A 24544-nucleotide genomic window follows, 5' to 3' on the forward strand; every position below is an offset into this window, starting at 1 on the left:
CGCTCCGACTTCTGCTCTGACAGGTAAAACGGTTGTTCACAAGCTCAGCCGCACCGATGTGATCCTGGCTACCTATAGAAACCAGACAAAACAGGCATTGTCCCCCCACCCCACCTCCTTCACTTTTTCTAATTCCAGGTAGTTCTCAAGGGATCATTGTGTATCTCTACTCTCCAAAGCTATGGGGAGAAAAGGCACTTCAAGCCTCTTTTTGCACTTTTTTTTCTGGGTTGAATAGAGCCAGTGGAATGTGAGAAATGTATTTTAAAAAGGCAGAAAGTAAACAGGTGCATTGTTTGGAGGCTTCAAAGCATGTGGTGGAAAAATATCTATTGTTCCCTTATTGGAAAAAATAATAAAAAATTGAGATATTTCCTGGTTTGTAGGAAATGAAATGAATTCTGGTATGAGTTCTCCGAGACAACTACTGACATTTTTACTTAAAAATGAGAAATGAGGAGGATTTTTTCAGGTATTGCTGGTGTCTATTAATTTCTCCCTGGTGTAAAATCCAGCAGTGATGCCTGAATGAGAAAAAAAAAGTATCCCTTTTAAACAATCACTCCAGAAATCATCAGTTTTGCTAAGTGCTGGTAAAGATCATTTTACAAAGGAATGTAGATATATCTTCCTTTTTCAAGAAGGATTTCTTTTTTGGTCTTCTAATGTACAGCGGTAAAATAACTAACATGTAAAACAATGGAAACAAATCTTTGTTTTGTTTAATGTTTTTATTTATAACCTCCAGGATGATCACCAAATGTGCCTTTTAGACACACAAATAGGTGCTGCATCTGGAGAAAAGGTTTTTAATTTAGATCCTTTTTTTTTGCCTCATATTTAACAGTTTTATCTAATTTCTGGGCATAAAAAAATGTTTTTTTGTAATGTATTGAGAGAGATTGAACTGAGGGGGTTGGAATTTCTGTGAATAAATTAGCAAGTCGTGTTAAACTGAAGTCAAACACCTTTGTGTTGATTTCTTTTTCAAGCCAATTTTTACGGAAATGAATCTGTTATTATTTGTATTTTGATTTCACTGTTGAATGTGAATGTTTTCGGGGTTCTTGTCCTCTTGGAACCGGGCTGTATTTGCCCATCATGCTGTATGATCTTTCAAATCAACAAACAAATCACTGGAATTGTTTCCTCTGCAGGTTACAACTGTGAATGATCATGAATAATATTTATTTCATATGCTTCCTGTGCAACATTTGATTCTTGGTTTTATTTGATTTATATGTGTAAAATCAACACTTCTACATGTTGAACACAAACATTTGTAATAGACTTTTTAGAAGTGCCATTAGAACCTAATATAATTTTTTAAAATAAAAGTATATTTTCTAGAAAGCAGTTGCTTCAGTGTTAGCATTGTAGAGATTTAGAGGACAATCTTTGTGCAGGATTGGCATTGCTTAGATACCGCAACAATTTTACTTTGATCTTTAATCGTGCATTTTTCTCTGTTTGAGCTTTTGTTTTTGGAGTGACTGTGTGTGCGTGCTGTGAAAATGTGACAATCTTGATTTAGGTCTTTTATTGAGATTCTACATAGAATTAAAAGGAACAACGTCTATCTGTGTGATTTTCATTTGTTTCCCCATTCCCTCTTTTAAAGCAATTTGCCACCAGATGATTTTAGGTTAAATTTATTAATAAAATATTTTAACAAAAAAGCTGATTTTCTTCCATAACATTGCAAAATATTGCACCTTGCCTACAGAGATCATGTTTACTTCTCTTTTTCACAATCCATTCAGAAGGTCCAAAAATCTCTTATGAATTTCTCTTTTTTTTAAGTCTGAATATAAATTATATAAGAAGATTGACTTTGTCTGAGGAGAGCGTGAACATTTTGGATCAATATTCCACTTAAAGACCAATAATATATATATTTTTTAACAGACCACCTGATTTTTATTTATAAATTTCCTAAGATTTCAAAGACTTTATGATATATTCTAATGTCCCCAATGTGTTTGGGGGAAAAAAAGACCAAAAGTATCACATATCCTTTAGAATAGAATATAAAAGAAATAATTCTTACTCATGGGCATCAGAGGCTTTTCCACCTAAAGCTCATTTAAAGTGATTGCTACTGAACAGCTAAGCCTCGGTCTGCTCTGATCGCTGCACGCAGCTTCAGGTAAAGTCTCAGTTTGGTTGGTATTTGTGATGGTAGGACAGAAAACCTTGTTAGATTCACCTATATATGCAACTATTAGCTGCAGTTCTTTAATTTGGAGCCCTGGAGACTTTTTCTTTTTTTTTTACTTCAGTGCAAAGTTATATTCCATAAAAACTTTGATCAAAAATGGTAAAATTATAAAAAGTAAAGTGTTATTTGAAATAATGACTAGATTAGGTGTATTCTCAAAGAATCATTGGGTTTCTTACAGCGGTGTCCCTTTAAATCAGAAAGAATACAAATAAAAACAAAAAATAGATATACTTTTACACCATGAGGGCTGATTAAGGTTCCAGCCGCTGGATGCCATTGAGAAGTCGTCGTCTGACACACAAGTGGTTGGTGTGGGTTTGGAGTGCTGCAGTGTGTACAGACACAACAGTGTGATAATAGTTCAGGTCTTACAGGCCCTATCTGTCTGAAACAGTAAACTGACCTCAAGGACAGAGCAGCTTCAACATGAGCTCTTATTGTCTCTGTCTTGTTGCCAATAATCTTAAAAGGAGATAAAAACCTGTATTACAAACTTAAATTGTTATTTCGTTTGTTAACTCGACTTGATTACACACATTATTTGTGTGTAAACACACCAGCACCGAATGTGTGTCTAATTAAGGAGATTTATGCCAATTCACTGAACATTTTCAATAGCAAGGACTTTTAATTATTTCCCCGCTGCACCATGAAAGAAATCCAGCTGCTTTGCTACGTGATCCCAATCGGGATGTGCTCAGGTTCCCACCACCCTCCCCCAAAATCTCACCTCACCCACATTCTGGGAACGCCATACAGACAAGGGCCGCATCCAGCTCAGCCCTAAACACCCCCCCACCCCAAAAAAAAAAAACACGGCCTCATCCCACTGCTCCATTGTGTGCGTGGGTAGTAGCTCAGCCAGGCTATTGTCTGGCCTGGCTCCTCAGCACGTACTTTATGCTCAAACCGACAACACAGCCAGCCAGCTCCAACATAAAGAAAACAATATCCTCCCAAGATCCTTCATAGTCATCCCAACATCCCCAACCAGCTTATGGCAGTGTAAATAAGGGCCCTCCAAAATGTTACTGTAAGCAGCGGCAGTAGGAGCAGGCCTTGGAGTGCTCACCAGCACCAAACATCTCACATCTGCTTTAAGAGATCCGGAGCTTAAACTCCCTGCCTGTGTGCATTTCTTATGAAGCAACACATTCACATGGAGAGCGGCGGCCCATGTGATAAGGCTTAGCTGCAGGGGTGACGAGCTGGGATATGTGCAGCCGAACTCCACAGAGTAATATAACATTCCTCTCCAAGGCTCAAATCCTGCTTCCTTTTGTGTGTTTTGTTGGTGTTTAGAGCTACTTGGGAGAAGTTGAGAGGAAAGTTGTAAGTGTCCACAACCTCAACAAGGCCAGCGGTGGGAGCCCTTGACCTCTGCAGGGACAGACTGCCAGGGACAGCTGGTGGGGCCAGTGTTTATTTATTTATTTCTTAACAAAAGACAGGTGGTCACACTTTAAAAAGGACACACAAACAAGCCTGCACACACACTTGTGTACAGACAGTGCACACATACACACATATGCATGGTTAATCCCCCCCCTTAGCTTACACATGCATATTGTTATCATCCACTTAATGTTATAAGAGGCCATTCTTTTGACTTTCAGAAAACATTATTTCAAAGGGCATATATCAGGATCTTTGCAACAGATGATAGTTTTATTCATTCCAGTTGAGAAATGCTAAAAAAAAAAAAAAGGGATTCTGTAGTCTGTGATAATGTTGTTTAGGTTACCAAAAAAATGCAGGATGCAATGCCCAAACAGGTTTAAAACTAAAAGGAGCAAATACTTGAAAATGCATTAATAAAGCTAAATTCATGTGGGTATTTATTTAGTGAGGAAGTCAAACCTAAACAGTAGACTGGATACTTTTAATAAACCAGCACTCTACAGAGGGATTGAAAGTCCTTTATTTGCAAAGTGACTGTAATTTACCACAGAGGCAAATACAAAACAAAAAAAAATATTGGGGTTCAAAGGCATTTGTATGCACCTTCCTCCCACAAACAAACAGTTTTTTTCTCCATAAAAAGTCTTTCCAAACTAATGTCACATGTGATGCATTAGAATGGAAGTTAAAAATATAAATAAAGGTGGCTGCTGCATTTAAGCATTTCCCCTTTTATGTGGCCTGGACACACACAACAAAAAATTGTTGTTAAAGCCAGTCTTCATGGCTTCACATGCAGGAGGATCATATGGAGGGAGTGGTTATTGATTTAACAAGATTTACAGAAATCAGTAGACAATTGTACCGTCAGCTTATAGACAAACAGTAGAAAAGCTAAATAGGAAAAGTTTTCTTAACCTGATTTTTATGCTGACGAGTACCATCCATGGTCAACTCAGTGGTCTGGCTGTTGACTCCCTGCCGTATATCTGGGGTTGATATAGCATTAAATATGTTTGCGCCCTCACCCATCAGATTTTGGGCTTTTATTCCACCCAATATCTAAGATCTTGATGATTATATAATTCTATATAAGTAGCGGTGTGTTCTCAGAAGGAGGCAAGAGATTCTTCCATTTCATTAAACGTTCTTTTATAAAATCTCTATAGCAAAGGTTCCCCACACATCTGTTTTCAGTTTCAATAAGAAGTACACATCCCTTTGAGATGGTGAGGTTAAGAATTTTTTTTTTACACCATGTAAAGTCTTACTGCATGTCATAAAGACTTTTGACAAGTGTGTCTTTGCTTTTATTTATTGTCAATCAGTGCAGATTATAATTTATGTTTCATGCTTATTTATAGTTACTGTTCTAAAATGTATAAATAAATCATATACTTTAAAAAAAGCTTTTCCTTTTTGGCTATATATTGAATACGTGTAAGTTATGGTATGCATGGATCTCTCATACTTTGTTGACCTTTTTGGACTGTCTCCCTCTAATAGTATCAAGACTGCGCGTCCTTGTTCCACCATACAGCTGTCACTAACTCACGCTCCATCCACTCATTGACTCGTATTTATAGCAGCAACATCACTGGGTTTGACACTCGCCACGCTCAGACCACAGCTGGTCCTCCAGAAGAATGGGTGAAAGACAAACCATGTGGGTCAGTCCAGTTGGTGCTGTCTGGTGTAGTGAAGCGGACTATGTGAGGGGCACCAGTTCCTCTGCCCACCATAGATGCTTAAAGAATTAAGACAGGGGGTCTTTCTTTGCAACACTGCTGAGCGTGACTCCATGAAAGAGGATGAAGTGGAAACCTTAACAGGTGTACTCTGGTTGTTGAAGGTCATGAATACAAAACTAAAACAAGAAAGGATCTAAACAGGGAATCTTAAAGCATAAAGACCAAGAATAATCATAATCACAAGTTCAAACATTTAGAACACCAAACATATAAATGCAAAGTCCTTTATTTATAAGAACATGCAATGCCCTCCTGAAACCCATCTCCGATCCAGTTTTACTAACAGGAAATTCAACTTTAACAGGAATGAAGCAGAGATGCCATCCTTAATAGATCCTCTCAAACTATTTTCTTTTTTTTTTGTAGAGTTTAAGCCTGAATTTGTTACAGAAGAAGGTTTATTCTGACTGGTAAATCATCGCCACGAGGTCCTGCTTGAAAACACAAACTTTTTCCAGTTTACAGCTTTAGTCTTTTAGCTTTTTATCTGAAATCTTATGGAATATCAAAGATATTATCAGACTCAAATAAAGTTATCTATACCAAAAACAGGCACACAGCATCACACATCCTTCACCGTATTTGAAAGAGGGCATAGGGAGCTTTCTCTATTCCAGACCCACCTGAAGTATATATATACTTTTTTATTGTTGTTTAATTATACATTAGGTGGTAAAATTAAAAAGGATTTTTATGACACAACTATGCTTTGCTGCAGTTCCTCAATAGTCCCTTAAGGTCAAATAAAGATCCAGGATCCTTTTTCATACGAGTTTCAAGTAAAAAATAGGAAGTTTAGGGAAGATGTTCATTACTTTGAAGATAACCTTGATTTAATATCGTCTAACATCTGCCTTATTGAATGCTCTCATTCAAAGAGTGGCTAAATGGGGCCATTTCGCACTTCATCTCTCAGTCACGGATTATTAATTAACTTACCGGACATTCTGATCTACTTGATAAATTATGAATGGCAAAAAAAGCTTCAGTTGTATTAATGTCAGTGGCTGTAAGGTCGGGAAAAGAATTGGCTCATTATTTTTAAGAAATAATTTCTTAAGTGATTCACCATCTCAACTGTCCTTCAAAATAAAATCCTGCATTAAAAGAAAAACAAAACACATTTTTCTACAAAAAAAAAAAAAAAAACACTGAACATCCTCATTGAAGGTGACAAGGATTGTAAAAATATTTAGGGTTGCTTATAAAAACTTCAAGCCTAGCTACTGAATTGATCTAAATACAACTCCAGGTTTTACTTATTAACCCCTTGCTTGTTTTGCTCAATCTTCAAAAGTAACACAGCAGCTTTAGTACATATCTGCGTCACGCTTTTTTAAATACCCAACTGTTTCTTAAAGTCTTATCAAGAAATGTGCAGACAAGTTGACGCCTGGCTCCCCAGCAGCTGTCTCTTCACTCAGCCAGAAGTCAAGCAGTGCCCTCGGACACCAACTGCAGGAGCTCCCCACAGACCCGGGCCACAACTGGGCTGCTGAGCAAGAGATGTGACTCTGGAACTCAAGAGGCAAATTTGTAAAAAGCTCAACCTGGCATCCACTGCTCTGAGTCATGTGACTAATTTCTGTCAAGTACTACTGAGAAGTTATTTAGCTTACAATATCTGACCCTGAAAGGTGGCCGTCACCAGTGATAAACAGCAGCAGACACAGTGATGACTATAACCCCCCAAGGTCAGTTCCAGTAGGGATAATTGAAGCCAAACTGCTTTAAAGCTCTGGTTCTATTCTCTCCTGCCTTGTTTCAGTAGATTTAAGGTTAGTCTGAAATAAAAGCCAGGTACTAATTTCATTATGGTCATCAAGCCACAATATACCATTGGTTTTAAGAGTTTCTCTTCAGATTAGAAAGACTAAATAGATCACTCAGTGTAGATTAAGTGTTTGATGGATTGTGCTGCCACCTGCTGACCTTCAAGGTAAAATGGCTTTAGATGAATAAATCTACTCAAACAAAAGCAGGAAACTTTCCAAAATTATCAGCTTTGAAAGGCAATGTTAAAAAACAAAAAATGCCTTTTAAGACAAAATTTAACAAGAGTGAAAAATACTGAAAACATTACTTATGCTACAAAGACCCACAATATCTCTCTCAACTGGAAAGATGCCTAGCCCCAGAAATATTGTGGATTTAAGAGAAACATAAACACATTTTATTTTTAACTTATTGTTGCATCTATGTTTTTGTTTACAAGCATACAGTTGAAAAAAAAAATTATTCACCATTTTCTAACTTTTAATGTTAGCTGTAGGAACAAAACATGCTGATTCCTACAGACCGTTTCATCATGCTGATACACAGGTTCCTCCACATCAAATAAAAAGTTCCACTGCTTCTTTAAAGGTGTTAACCAGTTTTAAGTGGTTAACAGGTGCCAACCTAGTATTTGCATTTTAACAGCTTTGGTAGAATAATACAATTAATCCCATTAAATCTTTCAGAGATAGGATACATTATCTTTAATTCAATATGAAATATCACAATACAAATATGAAAGTGACTATAAAAAACATTCAAGTTTATTTCAGTAAAAAAAAAAAAGAATGATACATATATACAGGAGGACATTTAAAATAAAAAAATAAGCATAAACTGTAATTTCATGGGGTTTACAGCCTATGATTAGGTACACAATCCTGATCAGGCCTGTTGGTTCTCTTATGTTGAACAGCTGCAGCAAAGTACTTCATCGTATGGTCCACTGTAACTGGAGAACAAAGACAGGGTTAATCATGTTAAATAATCTGTAATAAGCAGCTTTATTAGTCCAACAGGATTTAATTTTTGACCTTCTCACACAGTTTGGGAAAGTAACATGCATTCAGATTTCAATACATTGAGAGAATAAACACTGAAATGTACACTTGTATCAGATAATGTAAATTTAATTAGAATTCAACTAAAGTAAATCAATGGAACAACAAAGCAAAATATTTTTTTATTTAAAAAGGATTTTCAAAGAAAAGTGAAGCGATTTAAAACCTGCCTTGATTAGTCGCTACTCTGGCAGCGATAATCAACTTTCTTCCTTTAACAATTTAACAAACTTTTAGGCAGTTCATTAAACATTTCACTTTAAACAGCATACCTTTCAGAAACCTGTATAAATGTTTCTGGTATACTTCTAAAGGGCGAACCAGTGTTTTTGACAAACTGGTGCAACTTTTCTCAACAGCAAGGTTGAAAACTTATCTTGTCAACAGTAAGAAAATGTAAGTGAAGGATTTAAACTTTAGGGTCTAGTCTTGTGAACAAAGGACTGAAAAACCACTTTGGATCAATTCTGTTCAGGAAGGAAAATAATAAATAGATAATTTCTTAGGTGAAATGGGATTTAAAGGATAGGCTAGCTATCAGAATGAGTTGCAACTCTGATTTAAAAGAATCATTTTTTTCAGAAAAAAATATTAAAAGTAAACAGAGGTAGAAAACGGCTTAATAACCCCACATACAGGTGCTGGTCATAAAATTAGAATATCATGAAAAAGTAGATTGATTTCAGTAATTCCATTTAAAAAGTGAAACTTGTATATTATATCCATACATTACATACAAACTCATATATTTCAGATGTTTATTTTGTTTAATTTTGATGATTACAAATGACAACAAATGAAAATCTCAAATTCATCATATCAGAAAATTAGAATATTGTGAAAAGGTTCAAAATTGATGGCCCCTGGTGCCACACTCTAATCAGCTAATTAACTCAAACCACCTGCAAAAGCCTTTAAATGGTCTTTCAGTCTAGTTCTATAGGCTACACAATCATGGGGAAGACTGCTGACTTGACAGTTGTCCAAAAGACGACCATCGACACCTTGCACAAGGAGGGCAAGACACAAAAGGTCATCGCTAAAGAGGCTGGCTGTTCACAGAGCTCAGTGTCCAAGCACATTAATAGAGAGGCGAAGGGAAGGAAAAGATGTGGTCGAAAAAAGTGTACAAGCAAGAGAGATAACCGCACCCTGGAGAGGATTGTGAAACAAAACCCCTTCAAAAATGTGGGGGAGATTCACAAAGAGTGGACTGCAGCTGGAGTGAGTGCTTCAAGAACCACCACACACAGACGTATGAAAGACATGGGTTTCTGCTGTCGCATTCCTTGTGTCAAGCCACTCTTGAACCACAGACAGCGTCAGAAGCGTCTTGCCTGGGCTAAAGAGAAACAGGACTGGACTGCTGGTGAGTGGTCCAAAGTCATGTTCTCTGATGAAAGTAAATTTTGCATTTTCTTTGGAAATCAAGGTCCCAGAGTCTGGAGGAAAAGAAGAGAGGCACTTCATCCACGTTGCTTGAAGTCCAGTGTAAAGTTTCCACAGTCAGTGATGGTTTGGGGTGCCATGTCATCTGCTGGTGTTGGTCCATTGTGTTTTCTGAGGTCCAGGGTCAACGCAGCCACATACCAGGAAGTTTTAGAGCACTTCATGCTTCCTGCAGCTGACCAACTTTTTGGAGATGCAGATTTCATTTTCCAACAGGACTTGGCACCTGCACACAGTGCCAAAGCTACCAGTACCTGGTTGAAGGACCATGGTATCCCTGTTCTTAATTGGCCAGCAAACTCTCCTGACCTTAACCCCATAGAAAATCTATGGGGTATTGTGAAGAAGAAGATGCAATACACCAGACCCAACAATTCAGAAGAGCTAAAAGCCACTATTAGAGCAACCTGGGCTATCATAACACCTGAGCAGTGCCACAGACTGATCGACTCCATGCCACGCCGCATTGCTGCAGTAATACAGGCCAAAGGAGGCCCAACTAAATACTGAGTGCTGTACATGCTCATACTTTTCATGTTCATACTTTTCAGTTGGCCAACATTTCTATAAATCCTTTGTTTTTATTGGTCTTCAGTAATATTCTAATTTTCTGATATGATGAATTTGAGATTTTCATTTGTTGTCATTTGTAATCATCAAAATTAAACAAAATAAACATCTGAAATATATGAGTTTGTATGTAATGTATGAATATAATATACAAGTTTCACTTTTTAAATGGATTTACTGAAATCAATCTACTTTTTCATGATATTCTAATTTTATGACCAGCACCTGTATTTAGTCTAATCCCATGCTCAGCATATTTACATGGCTTTTAGCCTCCGGGTATTTTCACAGCTTTCTTTTGTATATTTTTTCTAAATCTTCTGTAAAATCTATGGATTTGTCTCAGGCTGTTCATCAAGTCTGAGATGTCACCAATACATCTACAGCACACAGTCAAATTTAGGTAACGCAGTAAAAAGGGAGAAATATTATTTCTTATAAAAATTTTTTAACACCTTCCCTTTTACTTCGAAGCAAAACTCCCAAGAAAATGCAGTACATTGTGATTGTTAAATAAAGATACTTTGACGAGTGTTAAAAGGTGCAAGAGCCCTGAAAAACTATCTGGGGAAGAGAAAAACTTACTCTGTGATGGTGCAGACGGAGCAGCAGAGGCTGCAGCAGCTGGAACATTGTCGGGTACAAGATGAACAAGCAAGTCTGTCACACTGGGAGCACAGCGTCCTGGAGCCCTGGTTTCTGTGACAAACACAGCAGCCTGTGGGAGCTGTCGCTGCACCTACAAGATATGCCCACAAAACCTCCATTACAAACCAACCAAGCATAGGGCAAGCCTGACATCTGCTGGCAAAATAATGAGTTACCAAAATGTGCTTTAAGACAAACATACACCACAAAAAGCGTGTATGCTGACTGTGTGGATATAGAATACATATTCTAGGAATTGTCTTACTTAAAAACAAAATTTAAACTTAGTTTTGGTGATTGATGGAATACTAAGGCAGCACAACTTCAGCAGGGACACCGGAACCTTTTTTCCATTTACATCATATTTTCAGAGATACCTGCTTTGTTGCCAACATTTTCTTTTTATACACCTTTCCCACTGGCCGATAACCTAGATTAAACCCCGGAACAAATCGGCTTTTAATTGCAGTGGGAGGAGCTCACTGATGCGTGTCTACCCAGTTAAAACAACTCTGCAAGCAACCTGCGTTTAAATTGCCTCGGCTGCGATCTGCGAGTTGTGGGAACACCAGCCCCGGTTCGCGTGCTAATTTACGTGATACAATTGAGCACAACACACCACGGCAGCCATTTCTAATCTAACAAGCCAAAACACCTCTTCGTTACATGTTTATCTCCATTGTTTACTTTAGTGATTTCTGTCGCACCGGTGGCATCATCAACGCTCCCCAACAGGATGGTGTCACCAGACACGCAGCTGCAGGTAAGACAGTTTTTTATCCAATGGGGATGCAGCCAAATGCGGATTGTTAGCGGGTTGACACGTGTCTGAAAAACACGAGTTAACCCACAATTCTCAGTGGGAAAGAGGCTTTCAATAACAAAAATAAAACTTTATTATTAATTCTACATGAGATGCGTTTCATGTAATGAAACCCACTAACTGGACAATGGAGTACAAAATCTGATCGTCCACCTTTGCAGAAAATTAAACCATCACTACTACTGTGCAGTGAACAACGCTGAGGATATAAACGCTGAGGGGATACCCTGCTTAGCACAACACCTTGAGTTTTCCTCCAGCAGTGACATTCGGCCTAAAACTGCCCCGTAGACATAACCAGGCGGTTTAAATAACTTGTTTTATACAGCATAAGTACCTGCAGCATAGGACAGTGGATGTGTTTTTATGAAGTTTTCAATGATAAAGCTATTTTTATTTTCCAAAAAAGGATAAAAAAAAAAGATTGATAGATTTCCTAGGCTTGATATTAATATTGCTGCAGTAGAGGACAGATTGATAAACACTGGTTGATGATATCTATGTAACCATTTATAGTAACATTAACGTAAATCTAAAATCCAAAGAATTACAGATTTATGAAGTTTAGACCACTCCTCTGAACAACACTCTGGTTCTGCTTGTAAACTTTTAAGATCGATGTCCTACCCTAATGGAGACTATATTTGAAAGTGAATAACTATCACCTTTATTCTTTAATGTCAACAATGAACAGGCCTGAGTGCTCAACTTGTTGTTAACCTTTTTACAATGCAGTGTAAAAGCCTCGTAAAAATTAATTATTAAAAGCCTCTTTAAATATATTTCAATCTTTGATGTTTAGTTTTTAAAAACTAGAAATGCAAAAAATATTAAATTTGGTTAATTTCATACCTCACTGATCTCATAAAGTGTAATAATAAAAGATATTAGCAACAAGAGGTAAAAGTAAATGCTATGTGTGTAGACTAGAATAAAAAAAGTCAAAACATTTTTACAAGCAACAGAGTAATCTTTAATAATGCAATGGAGATTATAAGAATCGTGATTAACCATTTAATAGGAAAAAATACTAACAGATTAGTCTACCATTAAAATAACTGATAGTCATAGTTTAGCATGACTGTATGTGCTCAAATAAAAATAGTATAATGGAGAGGTTAGAGGGCTGCAATCCTTTGGTGAATGCAGCAGGAGGAAACTCTAGTCAGTCTGACTCCCATGTAAAATGGCTTCAAGCATAGAAAGGGTATGTTAGAAAGGGTATGTTAGAAAATGCAAGTTATTCTGAAAACACAACTAAATAAACCAATGCCGCAACTCTAGGTGATGAGTCTAAGCATATTCCCTGTACATGCCAAAGTAATATATTTATTAATTGCCCAAAAAGCCTCATTTGTGACCAGGAAACCAAACTACTATGCAGGTTTCTGTGGGCTCTGATCTTGTCCCGATCATCATGCATTGCAGGCAAGATGTAGATGCATGAAGTTGAGGATTAGTTTAGTTCAGGGGTTCAACGTTTTCCAGGCCAAGGACCCCCAAACTGATGGAGAGATGGAGCAAGCCCCCCTAATTATATATATTGTACGAAATTGTGTTATATCAAACTGGTCCTATAGCCACTCTATGACAGATCGAGTAATGTAACGAAAGTAATTCCTCTCTGGGAGTATTAAAGTATTTCTGATCCTGATTCCTGGTTGATGGGACAGGTGTTGTGAATGAAACGGTGCCCAGCTTGAAAGAGCTCCTGTGATGCATTGAAGACAAAGACATCTTCTACCTCCATTTATCTCTTTAATACAGTGTGTTGAATTCATGTTAATGTGGATTTAAAGATATTTCAATTAGTGGAAACAATTGCAGGTGGGAATATAAAAACAAATAAATCAAACAAAACTTTCGCGACCCCCTGTTGAAGACCTCTGGCTTAGTTCTTAACGGTGACTTTTTCATCCCAACACAGACACGCGACATATTTTGAAGCATTAGCTTCGCTCTTCACTTACCCTGTACAGCATTTGTTCTTGTGAGTTTCCCGTCGTGTCCAATTAGTGTCTGTCCTCTCAGAAGCGTTTGACTGCATGGAGATATTTTTCCGTTTGGCTGTGAATCTGCGCACTTCTCTCCACTCCATATTTTGCCCACTACAGCTTTCGCCCCGTTAAATAGCAAGTTTTTTGTACTTTCTATATAGAGGCGATGGGGAGACAGGGGACAAGATAAAGACAGAAGATATTCAATCAGCTGATACACAAATACATCCTATCAGGTGTTTAAAAAGCAGCTGGGAATGTCAAAACAGCATCAAACAAACGTGCGCAACGAAGCTAACACTGTAGCTAACAGCATTACTTAAGCCTAGAATCTTTTACTCACCGTATACATCTTGTCGGTACTTATTTCCAAATACACTGTAATTGTTTATCTCCCGCTGTCCGATGTGTATTTTGTACTGGGAGGAGAAAGATTCTGGAAAAGGATATGTTCGTTTGGGCATTTTCGTTGTTTATCGTCCAAAGCTCCCCGTGTACTGCTAAGCTAACAGTTTCACACGGTTGTTTATTGCGGGAAAAATAGCAGGACACAGAAGCCAGCCAATCAGCGGCGAGACATTATTGTGACGTGAACATGCATGTCCAATCCAAATGCCGCTGTCTTCTTCTTCTTCCTCTTTTTTTATTATGGCGGATCGCAAGCAACTTTAAGGTGCATAACGCCACCTACTGTACACGAATGTGTAGCAACATTACTTTATATCAAATTCTATTTTTTAATTTTGTAGATAAATAAATGATGCCTTCCTTAATCTGTGAATATCCATTTAAATTTCCTTCATTTCCCAATATTCCTTTAAGACTCCATTCTTTCCCTGTTCTTCCAACCATCCTTCTCAATTTCTCCCTTTCATGTTCATAAGTTTTACAGTTCATAAGTACGTTTTACATTTTCTTTTTCTCCACATCCTTCACATTTATCATTATTTTTCCTGCCCATTAAATATAAATTATATCATTTAAATAGGTATGAGCCACTCTTAATCTGATCATTATTACTTCTTCCCTTTTGTTTCTCTCATTAATGATTCTATTTAATACAGATTTTTGTACCTTATATAATCCTCTTCCTTTTGTAGCTTCGTTCCATCTCTTTTGCCATTTTTCCATTTCTTTACTCTTAATAAGCGATTTACTTCCCTTTACAAAAAGGAATTGTAATTGTTATCGTTCCCTCTAAAGACCTTTAATGCTGCTGTCTTGTCGTGTGATAAAACTTTCAATCCTATGATGTATTCAGTGACCATCATAAATATTGTAAGAAAGAATACTTAGAACCAACCCAAATATGTTTTAGACTTCACAGTTAGTTTTTACTTCTGTTGATGTAAGCAAATAAACAAAGTTTACATGAGGTTTGCTGAACATCAGCATCTTATCAAGTTTGAACCTGAATTGAAGGTCAAAGAAGGATACAAAAAAGGATAATTAATTTTGAAGATATTTGTCAAACAGAGTTTTAAAACATTGGTATGTTTGTATTTGTTTTATTGCTCATTACTCTACTGGGCCTAAATAGGAACTATTTCAGATACTGAAGCCTTCAGCAGCCTATAGATATTAAAAAGGGGTCTACCTGTTTTAATAACAACTCAAAAATTGCACTCCAGTAAGAGTAACCCTATTTGCTCATATTTTTACTCAACTAAAAGTAATGAGTAGTCCTCCAAGAAATACAGTAAAAAGTATTAGGTTAAAAGGCTACTGAAGTAATGAGAAGCTCTTCATAATATCTGATATATAGAATTATGTAATAAATACCAAACAAAATGTGGAGGTATGTGCAAATTATGTTATTTTAAATAGTAACATATAACAATTATTATTATTTTTTTTTTCAAAAACAACAACAACAACAACAAAAATTCCAGGCAAAAAGAAAACACTTTTAAAAACCAGTTTCTTTTTAACGTAACTTTTTTGAAACCAGTACTCCCGGGGACAATATTTACTCCGTACAATATATTATTAATATATTTTGAATTGAAAAAGATTCCTGGATGCGAAGCAAAACATCTTCAAACTTGGAAAAGAAAGTCCAGTGGATTATTTTTTAACTTTTTTGGTCTGTTTGTTATACTTTGAAGTGCCTCATGATGGATGAAGTAGCCAAACATTATACTCAAGAGTAGCGCCATTTTATAATAGTTTAATCAATTAAAACTAAAAGGTATGGTGCAGTAAAACTAGTACAGTTATATTTTGTCAACTACCCCCCCTCTGCTTAGATTATAAATTAATTAATTACGGAAAATTGTTCATTCTATCATATGTAATAAGGAAATAATATGGAAAATAGTAGGCCCATTTAAAGAGATGGGATTATAGATAAACTGAAGAACAGGTAATGACAACTGGCAAAAATCCTCAAAGTAACTCTGGAGTTGAACAGTAATAGAGGTAACTTGGAATTATATAATTACATTACAATTAGTAAGCAATGAAGGGGACAATGTAGTAAAGTTAAATTAAGTAAATTAAGATGATCCCATCAAATAAGACTCTACTAATCTAAAAGTAATGTTGCACATCAACTTAATATGGTAAAATATGGTGGTGGCTAGCCTCTCCAGTAAAGTAAATTAGAAAGTTAACCGCCTTTAATTGCAGCTATATCAGCCTGGACCATTCACAGCGCAGAAGATAGGTATTTACAATGCATGAGTCACACTGCCAAAATTACCCATAATGCAGCAGTGCTTTTCTGCTAGCATAAGGATAAGCTGGCAACTGCACAGAGCGACGTTGCAATAAAAAATATGAAAGCACTAGAGAGAACACCTTATATCCTCAGATTTTTTCAGGTAAAATCAGTGGAAATCGTTAACTGGACAGTTTCTTCTTCTGCTTTGCATGTTTCATGGAGTACAAAACTACAAAAAGCACTATGTACAGAGGACAGATTGTGTTGTAATATTCAAAAGTAAGGACAAATAATGGTTATTAGGTCAAAGGTTATCTATTCATTGAAAAAAGTCCTCTCTGGGAAAGTGATATGTTTTGATTTGGAAGGTGCAGTATGCTGTATAGACTTTCAATAAACGGGTATGTTTGACAGCTTCAGAAGGCAGTCAATGAACACATCTCAGTGGTGTTATCCATATCGGTTTTATTTTTTTAAGGAGATTGTCTCCGGGTTAAAACATCTCCCGACTCTTCTCTTCAGTGAGTGCAGTGTGGTTTAGAACATCTGGATCATGCACTCTCTGGACTTCCCGACACCGACCCATTTGACTGAAATGAGGAAAAGAAAAAGATAATGAATAAGAGCAAGTATAAGCAAAGCTGGTTTGATTTACTAATTGTGCCCTCTAATGGAGAGCAATGTTTTGTTTTTGTTTTTTTAACTGCAGTGAGTTTGAAGTTTAAGGATATGGGATTTTCGTGTCAGACATACTGGGGACTCCAATGTGGTTCTCAATGAAACGAATGTAGTTCTGTGCCTTGGCTGGGAGATCATTCCACTTCCTGGCTGCAGATGTGTCTGTCTTCCAACCAGGGAAGGTCTCGTACTCCACCTCCACTTTGTGCAAAATATCCATATTGGCTATAATAAAACAGAGCAAGCATTCCCAAGCTTTAGATGGAGTATTAAAACAAAATATTAAATAAATACCTTCTATTTATTACCTGGGAAATTAGGGATTCTCTTCCCATTAAGTTTATAGGCAATGCCAACTTTAATTTCATCAAGCACATCCAGAATATCAAGTTTTGTCAAAGCAATGCTGTTGGAAACAGGGCAACAACAAACTTAGTTTGAGTTAATATAAACAGTGATCAGGATGGTGTAGGATCTACAGAACACCCGATGCCTTGCCTAAAATTTCTTGTGATACTCACGCAGTAAAGCCATTAATCATGTGAGCGTATCTGAGAATGACAAGATCCAACCAGCCACAGCGCCGCTTCCTTCCTGTGGTCACTCCAACTTCATGACCTCGTGTCTGTAGCAGCTCTCCAACTGCCTAGAGAAACCAGGAAACAAAAACAAAACACAACAACAACTTCACCAGTTTAATTGTGCAGTTTCTATTTTGGAAAATTAAACAGATGTTGATGACAGAGACATGTCACACGTGCAAGGAGGTTATGTTTTCACATCCTGACATTTATCTTAGTGGTTAGCTCCTGAAACAGGTGACACTCCTACAGTAAATATGTCCCTAACCTAGAACATGGCCCTAAGTTTATCCATAGGAACATGTCATCTCAGGAATAAATCCAACAGCTGTGTGAGCCACAATAAATGTTTGCAGCATACTAGACATCTAAAGATATAGTAAGTTTTTTTTTTGTTTTGTTTTTAATGCAGCTTCATAATCATAATTTTTACCTAAGCACCAAAGGTTTACCACCCAGTGTGCAACTCAGATTAAGGGTGTAATGAATGCAAGAGGGAGGTTGCTCTCCAAACAGGTTCCCTATTGCTTATCTACATTCCCAGTCACTTAGGTTTTAGGTCAACTCTGTGTTGAGGACAGTTATTATTGAAGTGTAACAATTGTATAGAAGTGTCAGAGGGTGATGTGTGTGACATCACAGACGTCTACTGGTTCTTGAAGAAAGAGAAAGATAAATCAGGGTGAATTTTTAGTTACACCTCATATTTTTAAGGAACAAAGTGATGAACAACAGCAATGTGCTCAAAGTTAGACTGATTCTGGGACAGTATCTCTTCCATTACTGGAAGGATAATGGGTTATGTCATCCTCAAAGATCTTAAGATTTTTTTCTTAGTGAAGGGACCCATAAAGACTTAATGGTCGCTGGAGAAGATCACATAGCTTTTACATATCAAAGGACACATATTAAACTTTAGTGAAAATTTTATCTGGACCGTTATCAGCCTAACCTGAACCCCTTTGTCCAGCTTCAGCCAATCATCTCGAGGCCACACCTCCTTCAAAGCCTATCATCTTTCAATATCCCCTTCATTTTGCCTAGCTTCTCTCCACCGCATGCAAGCAAACTTTCACCCATCTCTGCTCATTTCCTCCCTCACTCTCAGACTATTCTCACCCTCTGGCTTATTCAACCACCCGTGACCGGGCCCCAGGGGAAGACAGGTTGCATGATAACTGGCATTGGAGGAATCCACATGCTATCTTGGCTGTGTACGTAACACAAAGGGTTTGTTGCAAATTTGCAACAATAAGAGTTAAGGGGTTAAATATCACCAGATTACTATGACTCAGGAATATCACACCCTTAATCTAAAAATACCAGTCCATGCCTATAATGCAGACAAAATGATCAGACTAAATGTTCCCAGATAGAGTCTTTATGCTAAAACTTTGAGGTCTTACATTCAGTTGTTCTGTGGGAAAGGCTCCAATCCCAACTCTGGTGGTGTAGGCCTTGGATACACCAAACACATCACCAATGTTGAGCGGAGGGATGCCCAGTCCAGTGCACACCCCTCCCACGGTGCAGTTTGATGAAGTCACAAAAGGATATGTGCCTAGAAAAGCATCACTGATGTTTCATGAAAATATACAGCATGTTAATGTACGCGTTCAGGAGATTGCTTTAAAACAAGATCTACCAAAGTCAATGTCAAGCAGAGCAGCGTTGGCCCCTTCAACTAAAATCTTCTTTGGAGGTCCATGAAGAGCTTCGTACATGTAATAGACCCCATCTCTGACCATCGGGCGCAATCGCTCTGCAAATTCCTTCAAGAAACAAAACACATTTAGAGTTAGGTTTGGAATTTGAAGACGTTTCTTTGCTTCTTCAAAAACAAAACAAAAAATAAATAGCTTAAATCTTCCAAAACAAGACACTGAAATATCTTTTGGTAGTATACAGCTACAAAATAATTGATACCTCCTGGGTAGCCATATGGAGGCAACTAATCAGGGGAATTTGGGGAAAAAAAAAAAAAAAAAAGTTTTTTAGGTAACTTAATATAAAGTATCCCCTCATCAGAGTAGTTAGAACAAGCTATTTTAGATTGTAGTAAAATATGTGTCCATGGAAAAGCTGTTATCCCTTTTGACCTAACTAAATATCTCATTCCAAGATGAAGGCTGGGACATTTCATCATTATACAGGATAGTGGGCTAAAAAGAACAGGAAAAAACATCTTAGCTTTAGCTATGATTTATATGATAAAAAAAATGTATATAGTTGCTCTAATTAGATTGAACTTAATATTATAAACCCAACACAGAGAAATGTAAGGAATAGGGCACATGGTTTTATTTTCCTGCTTGGAAATTCTGAAAAGTGTGTTGTGTATCTGTTTTTACCCACCAGAGCAAGTCATTTTGGGTTATGCCTCCAATCAACTATACATCTTAAGACTGACTTTCTATCTCTACTTTAGAAAATAAGATGAATACCCCAAAATGCTCACTGCTGACCCCTGCTGACTCCTAAAATGTGAAAAATCTCAAGGGTTATGAAGGGCTATAAATATTTTTTACAGGGCTAGTGCTTCACCAATTAGAAAAACAAACAAAAAACCCACCTACCTTCAGTTTTTTTAGCTGGTCATCAACATCGACTGTCAAGGATGGATACATGGACTGATAATGACGGACAAGATTCTTAAATCTGAGAAGAGTTTTAAAAGAATATGACCCTTTACTGTGCAGAAGTTACTTGGAGAAATTGGAATCTTAAAATATTTCTACCTCGTGGAGAAGTCATTAAAGTCACCCAAGAGGTCACACACACGTAGACCAATGCGGGAAGCTTTGCTGGAGTATGCCGGACCAATGCCCTTCTTTGTTGTTCCAATGCTGCCATGGAAAATAAAGCAGAATCAATGAGGATTAGGGCAGAAAGAACATTTCCCGTTGTGCACCTTACTTTACTCCTGCCCCTTACTTCTTTCCTTCCTGTGCTTGTCTCTCTGTCTCCTGCAAGCCATCAACAACTTGATGGAAATCAAAGACTGTCAAGAAGATAAGATTTAATTTGGTTAAAGAGAAAATTCATAATTAATCCAAATAACTGACAGAAGGAAATGTGCGTACCGAGGTGGGCTCTGTCTGACACTATCAGTCTCTTCTCCCAACCTTTCAGTCCTGCTCATGGAATAAAAATCATGTCAACATGAGAACAGGGAATCATTTTACACAGCATTTTCCTTTTTTTGTTTTTTCTTTTTTTTTCTTTTTTACCACATTTGCATGAAAATACCTTTCTTCTCATTTTTATCTCCCTCTTCAAACAGTCCAGGCAGATGTATGACAACTCCATTACCTGAACGAGAGGAAGGAAAATACTCAGTAAAGGTATGAAGTGTCCAGTTTCTGTAATGATTGAAATGTGGAGCTGTTTCGTTTTTACCGATGAGTGAAATGCTTTTGCTGTTGATGATTCCACTGGGGAGAAGGTGGAAATCGTACTCTTTGCCATCTACTACCACTGTGTGTCCTGCATTGTTGCCTCCCTGGAAATCACAGCAAAGGTAAATATACAGCACCTTGCAAAGTATTCACACTTCTTGTTTTAAATGTTGTCACCTTACAATCAATAACTTCATCGGGATACTAACTGATAAAGCATGGTGGTGGGGTGCATAATCATTCTCATGATTGTGCCCTTTATGGACTTCTGTTAAAGTTTATTTTTAAATTCTCAGTTACACTTTAATTTAGGTTATTCTGTGTTTTCTTTATCATTGATTTATTTTCCATTTTGTGTTATATTTAAGCTTTAAGTTTTTTTAAAGTTACTCTCTGTTGCCCCCTTGTGCTGGTCTCCTTTCCCTTGGCTCCTTCTAGTTACTTCTGTCTACACCTGCTCCCTATTAACTTATTAGTCCTCCCATTGTTTCTGTCTCCCATATATACACCTCTTGTTCAGTAACTTTTTGCTGGATCCTTGTCATTATTTTTGGTTAATTCCTCCCTAGTTTCTACTAGTTTTTTGGTTATTGATTTTTTGTGTCCATCAGTTCTTGTTAGGAATCCAGTTTGTGTGGGTTGTTTTTGTGTTTCCGTCTCTCCACCACCTGGTGGTGCCCTGTCCTCGTTGGCCCTCCCTGCTCACCTGCTGCTTGTTGGATCATTACTGGAGGAGTATTTGAGCAGTGGGCTGTCTCTACCTCGACGCGAGAGTGTTTGCCAGTTTTGGGCCAAGCTGAGATTAGCAGTCTAACCTGAGCTTTGTTTCTCTGAGTCTTATGTTGTTTTTTGTCTTTGCTCTTCGGCAGGAAGCCTTCCTGAGTAACTGGATACCTGGACCTTCTCCCCCTGGAAGGATTTACTGAGTACACACTGAGCAGGGGAAAACCTTCACATGATCCGTTCAAGTTCCCATCGGAAATCCAAGTGACAGTCCGCACCATTACTCCTCTGGGTCCAATGTATGTCTACCTGTCTGCTCTCCAACGAGTCCTCTCTTCTCTGGATAAATCCCACACTGACTGGATTTAAGGTTTGACAAGAGCCCCCTCAAACGTGAGTCCCTCTCCAGCATTATTGAAGCCTTGGTCAAATTTCCTACGGTACCTGAACTGATCACTGTGATCTCCCCTTCAGACCTTCCAGTTCCGGTTCACCAGTCCACTAGGTTCCAGACCCAACTTCTATTACACATTTACATTAAATAAACCTGTTAAACTTTTTCCTGTGGTCTCTGAGTGGTTCTCTGCTTTTGGGTAAGAAATCCCTAAATCAATCATGACACTTCTGGAGTAAGGATTTTGTATTTTCACTTTTTCATTAAACTTTGCATTTGGGTCCACAACTACATCCACCAACCATGACAACCACAAACAGGAAAATCGAATATCTTTTCAAAGGTTAATTCTACATTTGAAATACATTTTTATCCAGCCTCTGACACCCCTGATTAAAATGCAGTGCAGACAGACGTTAAGTCATTGATTCATTATTTTTCTTTTCATTCAAACTAAATGTAGTGCTTTAATATAAAAAAAAATTAAAAGATTCAAAAGGTTTGAAAACTTTTGTATGTTAACTACAGAACATTTAGTTAAAATCAAAACCCTCACTACCTTTGGTGACATAAAGAGGACCAAGTTTTTCCAGCACCCAAATTAACAGGCTTGGCACTTGCTCTTTCCCCCTAGGCTACACTGCCCTTCTCACATATCAAACCAGCCAGAGAATGTGACCTCTCCAGCCCGGAGGGTGGGGGCTATCCAGGCTTCAGGACACAGGGTACTAGATCCTGACAGTGGAGAAAGCACAACATCCCAACTGCAGACAGGAGTCAGTGTGCGTCTCAGCGCACGATTGACCTCTGGACTGTCGTGTCACTGTATATGTACTAACAGATCTGTGAAGGGCTGTGATTTTTTTCAATGTTTTTTACTTTATTCTTTTTTTTGCCCATGTTATCCACGACAAATTGAACAAACTTCACAATTTTAACTTTCCAACTTTACGATGGAGTCTAACAAACAATAATAAATCTGAAATTCAAACCTTTACAGAGATATAGGTACTTGGATAGTTTTTTTCAGGGACCAAAACCAGTTGCATGCCTTATCATTATTAATATTTTAAGATACGCACGTTGTCCTGTATGACTGAAACCTTGACATAAGAAACTCCAGATATCTACCTGGCATCTGCAGATAACGTCAGCCTCTGTGGCCAAAAGATCCACCACTTTCCCCTTTCCTTCGTCCCCCCACTGCGACCCGATCACCACCGTCACTTTGTTCCCCGCGTCGCTGCGCGCTCGCTTCTGTCCGCCCGCTGCGGCCTGATTTGCGGTTTTCTGCTCCTTGGACGACCAGTTGAACGACATAACGGCGCTTGCTTTAGTCTTCCCGTCTCAAGAAGACTAAACTGTCCCTAAGAGAGTCATTGCCATATCTGTAATTTTAGAGGAGGTGATGTCAGAAGCAGACGCACAGAGGGACGTAGCTCTGCAAGGGGTCTCCACTGCTGCTCAGGAGCATTTAAACATAAAGGGAACAATTAAACAGTATTGGCATACCAGGTAAATATGTATAAAAAGGATACAAATAAGATATTTTAGTGCAGTAAAAAATGTTTCTTTGAAAATTGAAGATACAGGTGCTGGTCATAAAATTAGAATATCATGAAAAAGTAGATTGATTTCAGTAATTCCATTTAAAAAGTGAAACTTGTATATTATATTCATACATTACATACAAACTCATATATTTCAGATGTTTATTTTGTTTAATTTTGATGATTACAAATGACAACAAATGAAAATCTCAAATCCATCATATCAGAAAATTAGAATATTACTGAAGACCAATAAAAACAAAGGATTTATAGAAATGTTGGCCAACTGAAAAGTATGAACATGAAAAGTATGAGCATGTACAGCACTCAGTATTTAGTTGGGCCTCCTTTGGCCTGTATTACTGCAGCAATGCGGTGTGGCATGGAGTCGATCAGTCTGTGGCACTGCTCAGGTGTTATGATAGCCCAGGTTGCTCTAATAGTGGCTTTTAGCTCTTCTGAATTGTTGGGTCTGGTGTATTGCATCTTCTTCTTCACAATACCCCATAGATTTTCTATGGGGTTAAGGTCAGGAGAGTTTGCTGGCCAATTAAGAACAGGGATACCATGGTCCTTCAACCAGGTACTGGTAGCTTTGGCACTGTGTGCAGGTGCCAAGTCCTGTTGGAAAATGAAATCTGCATCTCCAAAAAGTTGGTCAGCTGCAGGAAGCATGAAGTGCTCTAAAACTTCCTGGTATGTGGCTGCGTTGACCCTGGACCTCAGAAAACACAATGGACCAACACCAGCAGATGACATGGCACCCCAAACCATCACTGACTGTGGAAACTTTACACTGGACTTCAAGCAACGTGGATGAAGTGCCTCTCTTCTTTTCCTCCAGACTCTGGGACC

At 37.8% G+C, this 24544-nt stretch overlaps 2 protein-coding genes across 3 annotated transcripts; both read right to left on the reverse strand.

The window, feature by feature from the left end:
• Positions 1-7832: 7832 nt before the first annotated feature.
• Positions 7833-14242, reverse strand: siva1 (SIVA1, apoptosis-inducing factor). The gene is made up of 4 exons (XM_038294453.1): positions 14044-14242; positions 13674-13853; positions 10818-10971; positions 7833-8104 (listed from the first exon to the last, which is right to left on the reverse strand). Exons 1-4 carry the CDS (start codon positions 14162-14164, stop codon positions 8056-8058), a joined length of 504 nt encoding a protein of 167 aa, XP_038150381.1. The 5' UTR covers positions 14165-14242; the 3' UTR covers positions 7833-8055.
• Positions 14243-16810: 2568 nt separating this feature from the next.
• On the reverse strand, positions 16811-23561 carry adss1 (adenylosuccinate synthase 1). 2 transcript variants are annotated; one of them, XM_038294504.1, is made up of 13 exons: positions 23271-23561; positions 21024-21126; positions 20874-20936; positions 20708-20758; positions 20559-20625; positions 20363-20470; positions 20206-20282; positions 19270-19401; positions 19031-19185; positions 17565-17689; positions 17352-17449; positions 17119-17268; positions 16811-16955 (listed from the first exon to the last, which is right to left on the reverse strand). In XM_038294504.1, the coding sequence occupies exons 1-13, from the start codon at positions 23457-23459 to the stop codon at positions 16903-16905; spliced, it is 1371 nt and encodes a 456-aa protein (XP_038150432.1). In that variant the 5' UTR covers positions 23460-23561; the 3' UTR covers positions 16811-16902. The 2 variants fall into 2 exon arrangements, with proteins under 2 accessions (XP_038150432.1, XP_038150431.1); XM_038294503.1 differs by having other exon boundaries at positions 19270-19396; positions 20201-20282; positions 23271-23559.
• Between the last annotated feature and the right edge of the window lie 983 nt (positions 23562-24544).

Source organism: Cyprinodon tularosa, unplaced genomic scaffold (assembly GCF_016077235.1).
Source record: "Cyprinodon tularosa strain WSP-4 unplaced genomic scaffold, ASM1607723v1 ctg340, whole genome shotgun sequence".
In the NCBI taxonomy this organism is placed as follows: Eukaryota; Metazoa; Chordata; class Actinopteri; order Cyprinodontiformes; family Cyprinodontidae; genus Cyprinodon; species Cyprinodon tularosa.

Coding starts and splice junctions, on each gene's coding strand:
- adss1 (XM_038294504.1), bottom strand. CDS start 23,459: ATGTCGTTCAACTGGTCGTCCAAGGAGCAGAAAACCGCAAATCAGGCC. Junction 20,626..20,707: donor GTCAGACAGAGCCCACCTCG/GTACGCACATTT, acceptor TCTTCTTGACAG/TCTTTGATTTCCATCAAGTT. Junction 20,471..20,558: donor CAAGCACAGGAAGGAAAGAA/GTAAGGGGCAGG, acceptor TTTCCATGGCAG/CATTGGAACAACAAAGAAGG.
- siva1 (XM_038294453.1), bottom strand. CDS start 14,164: ATGCCCAAACGAACATATCCTTTTCCAGAATCTTTCTCCTCCCAGTAC. Junction 10,972..13,673: donor AAGAACAAATGCTGTACAGG/GTAAGTGAAGAG, acceptor CATATCTTGTAG/GTGCAGCGACAGCTCCCACA. Junction 8,105..10,817: donor TCCGTCTGCACCATCACAGA/GTAAGTTTTTCT, acceptor TTTGTTCTCCAG/TTACAGTGGACCATACGATG.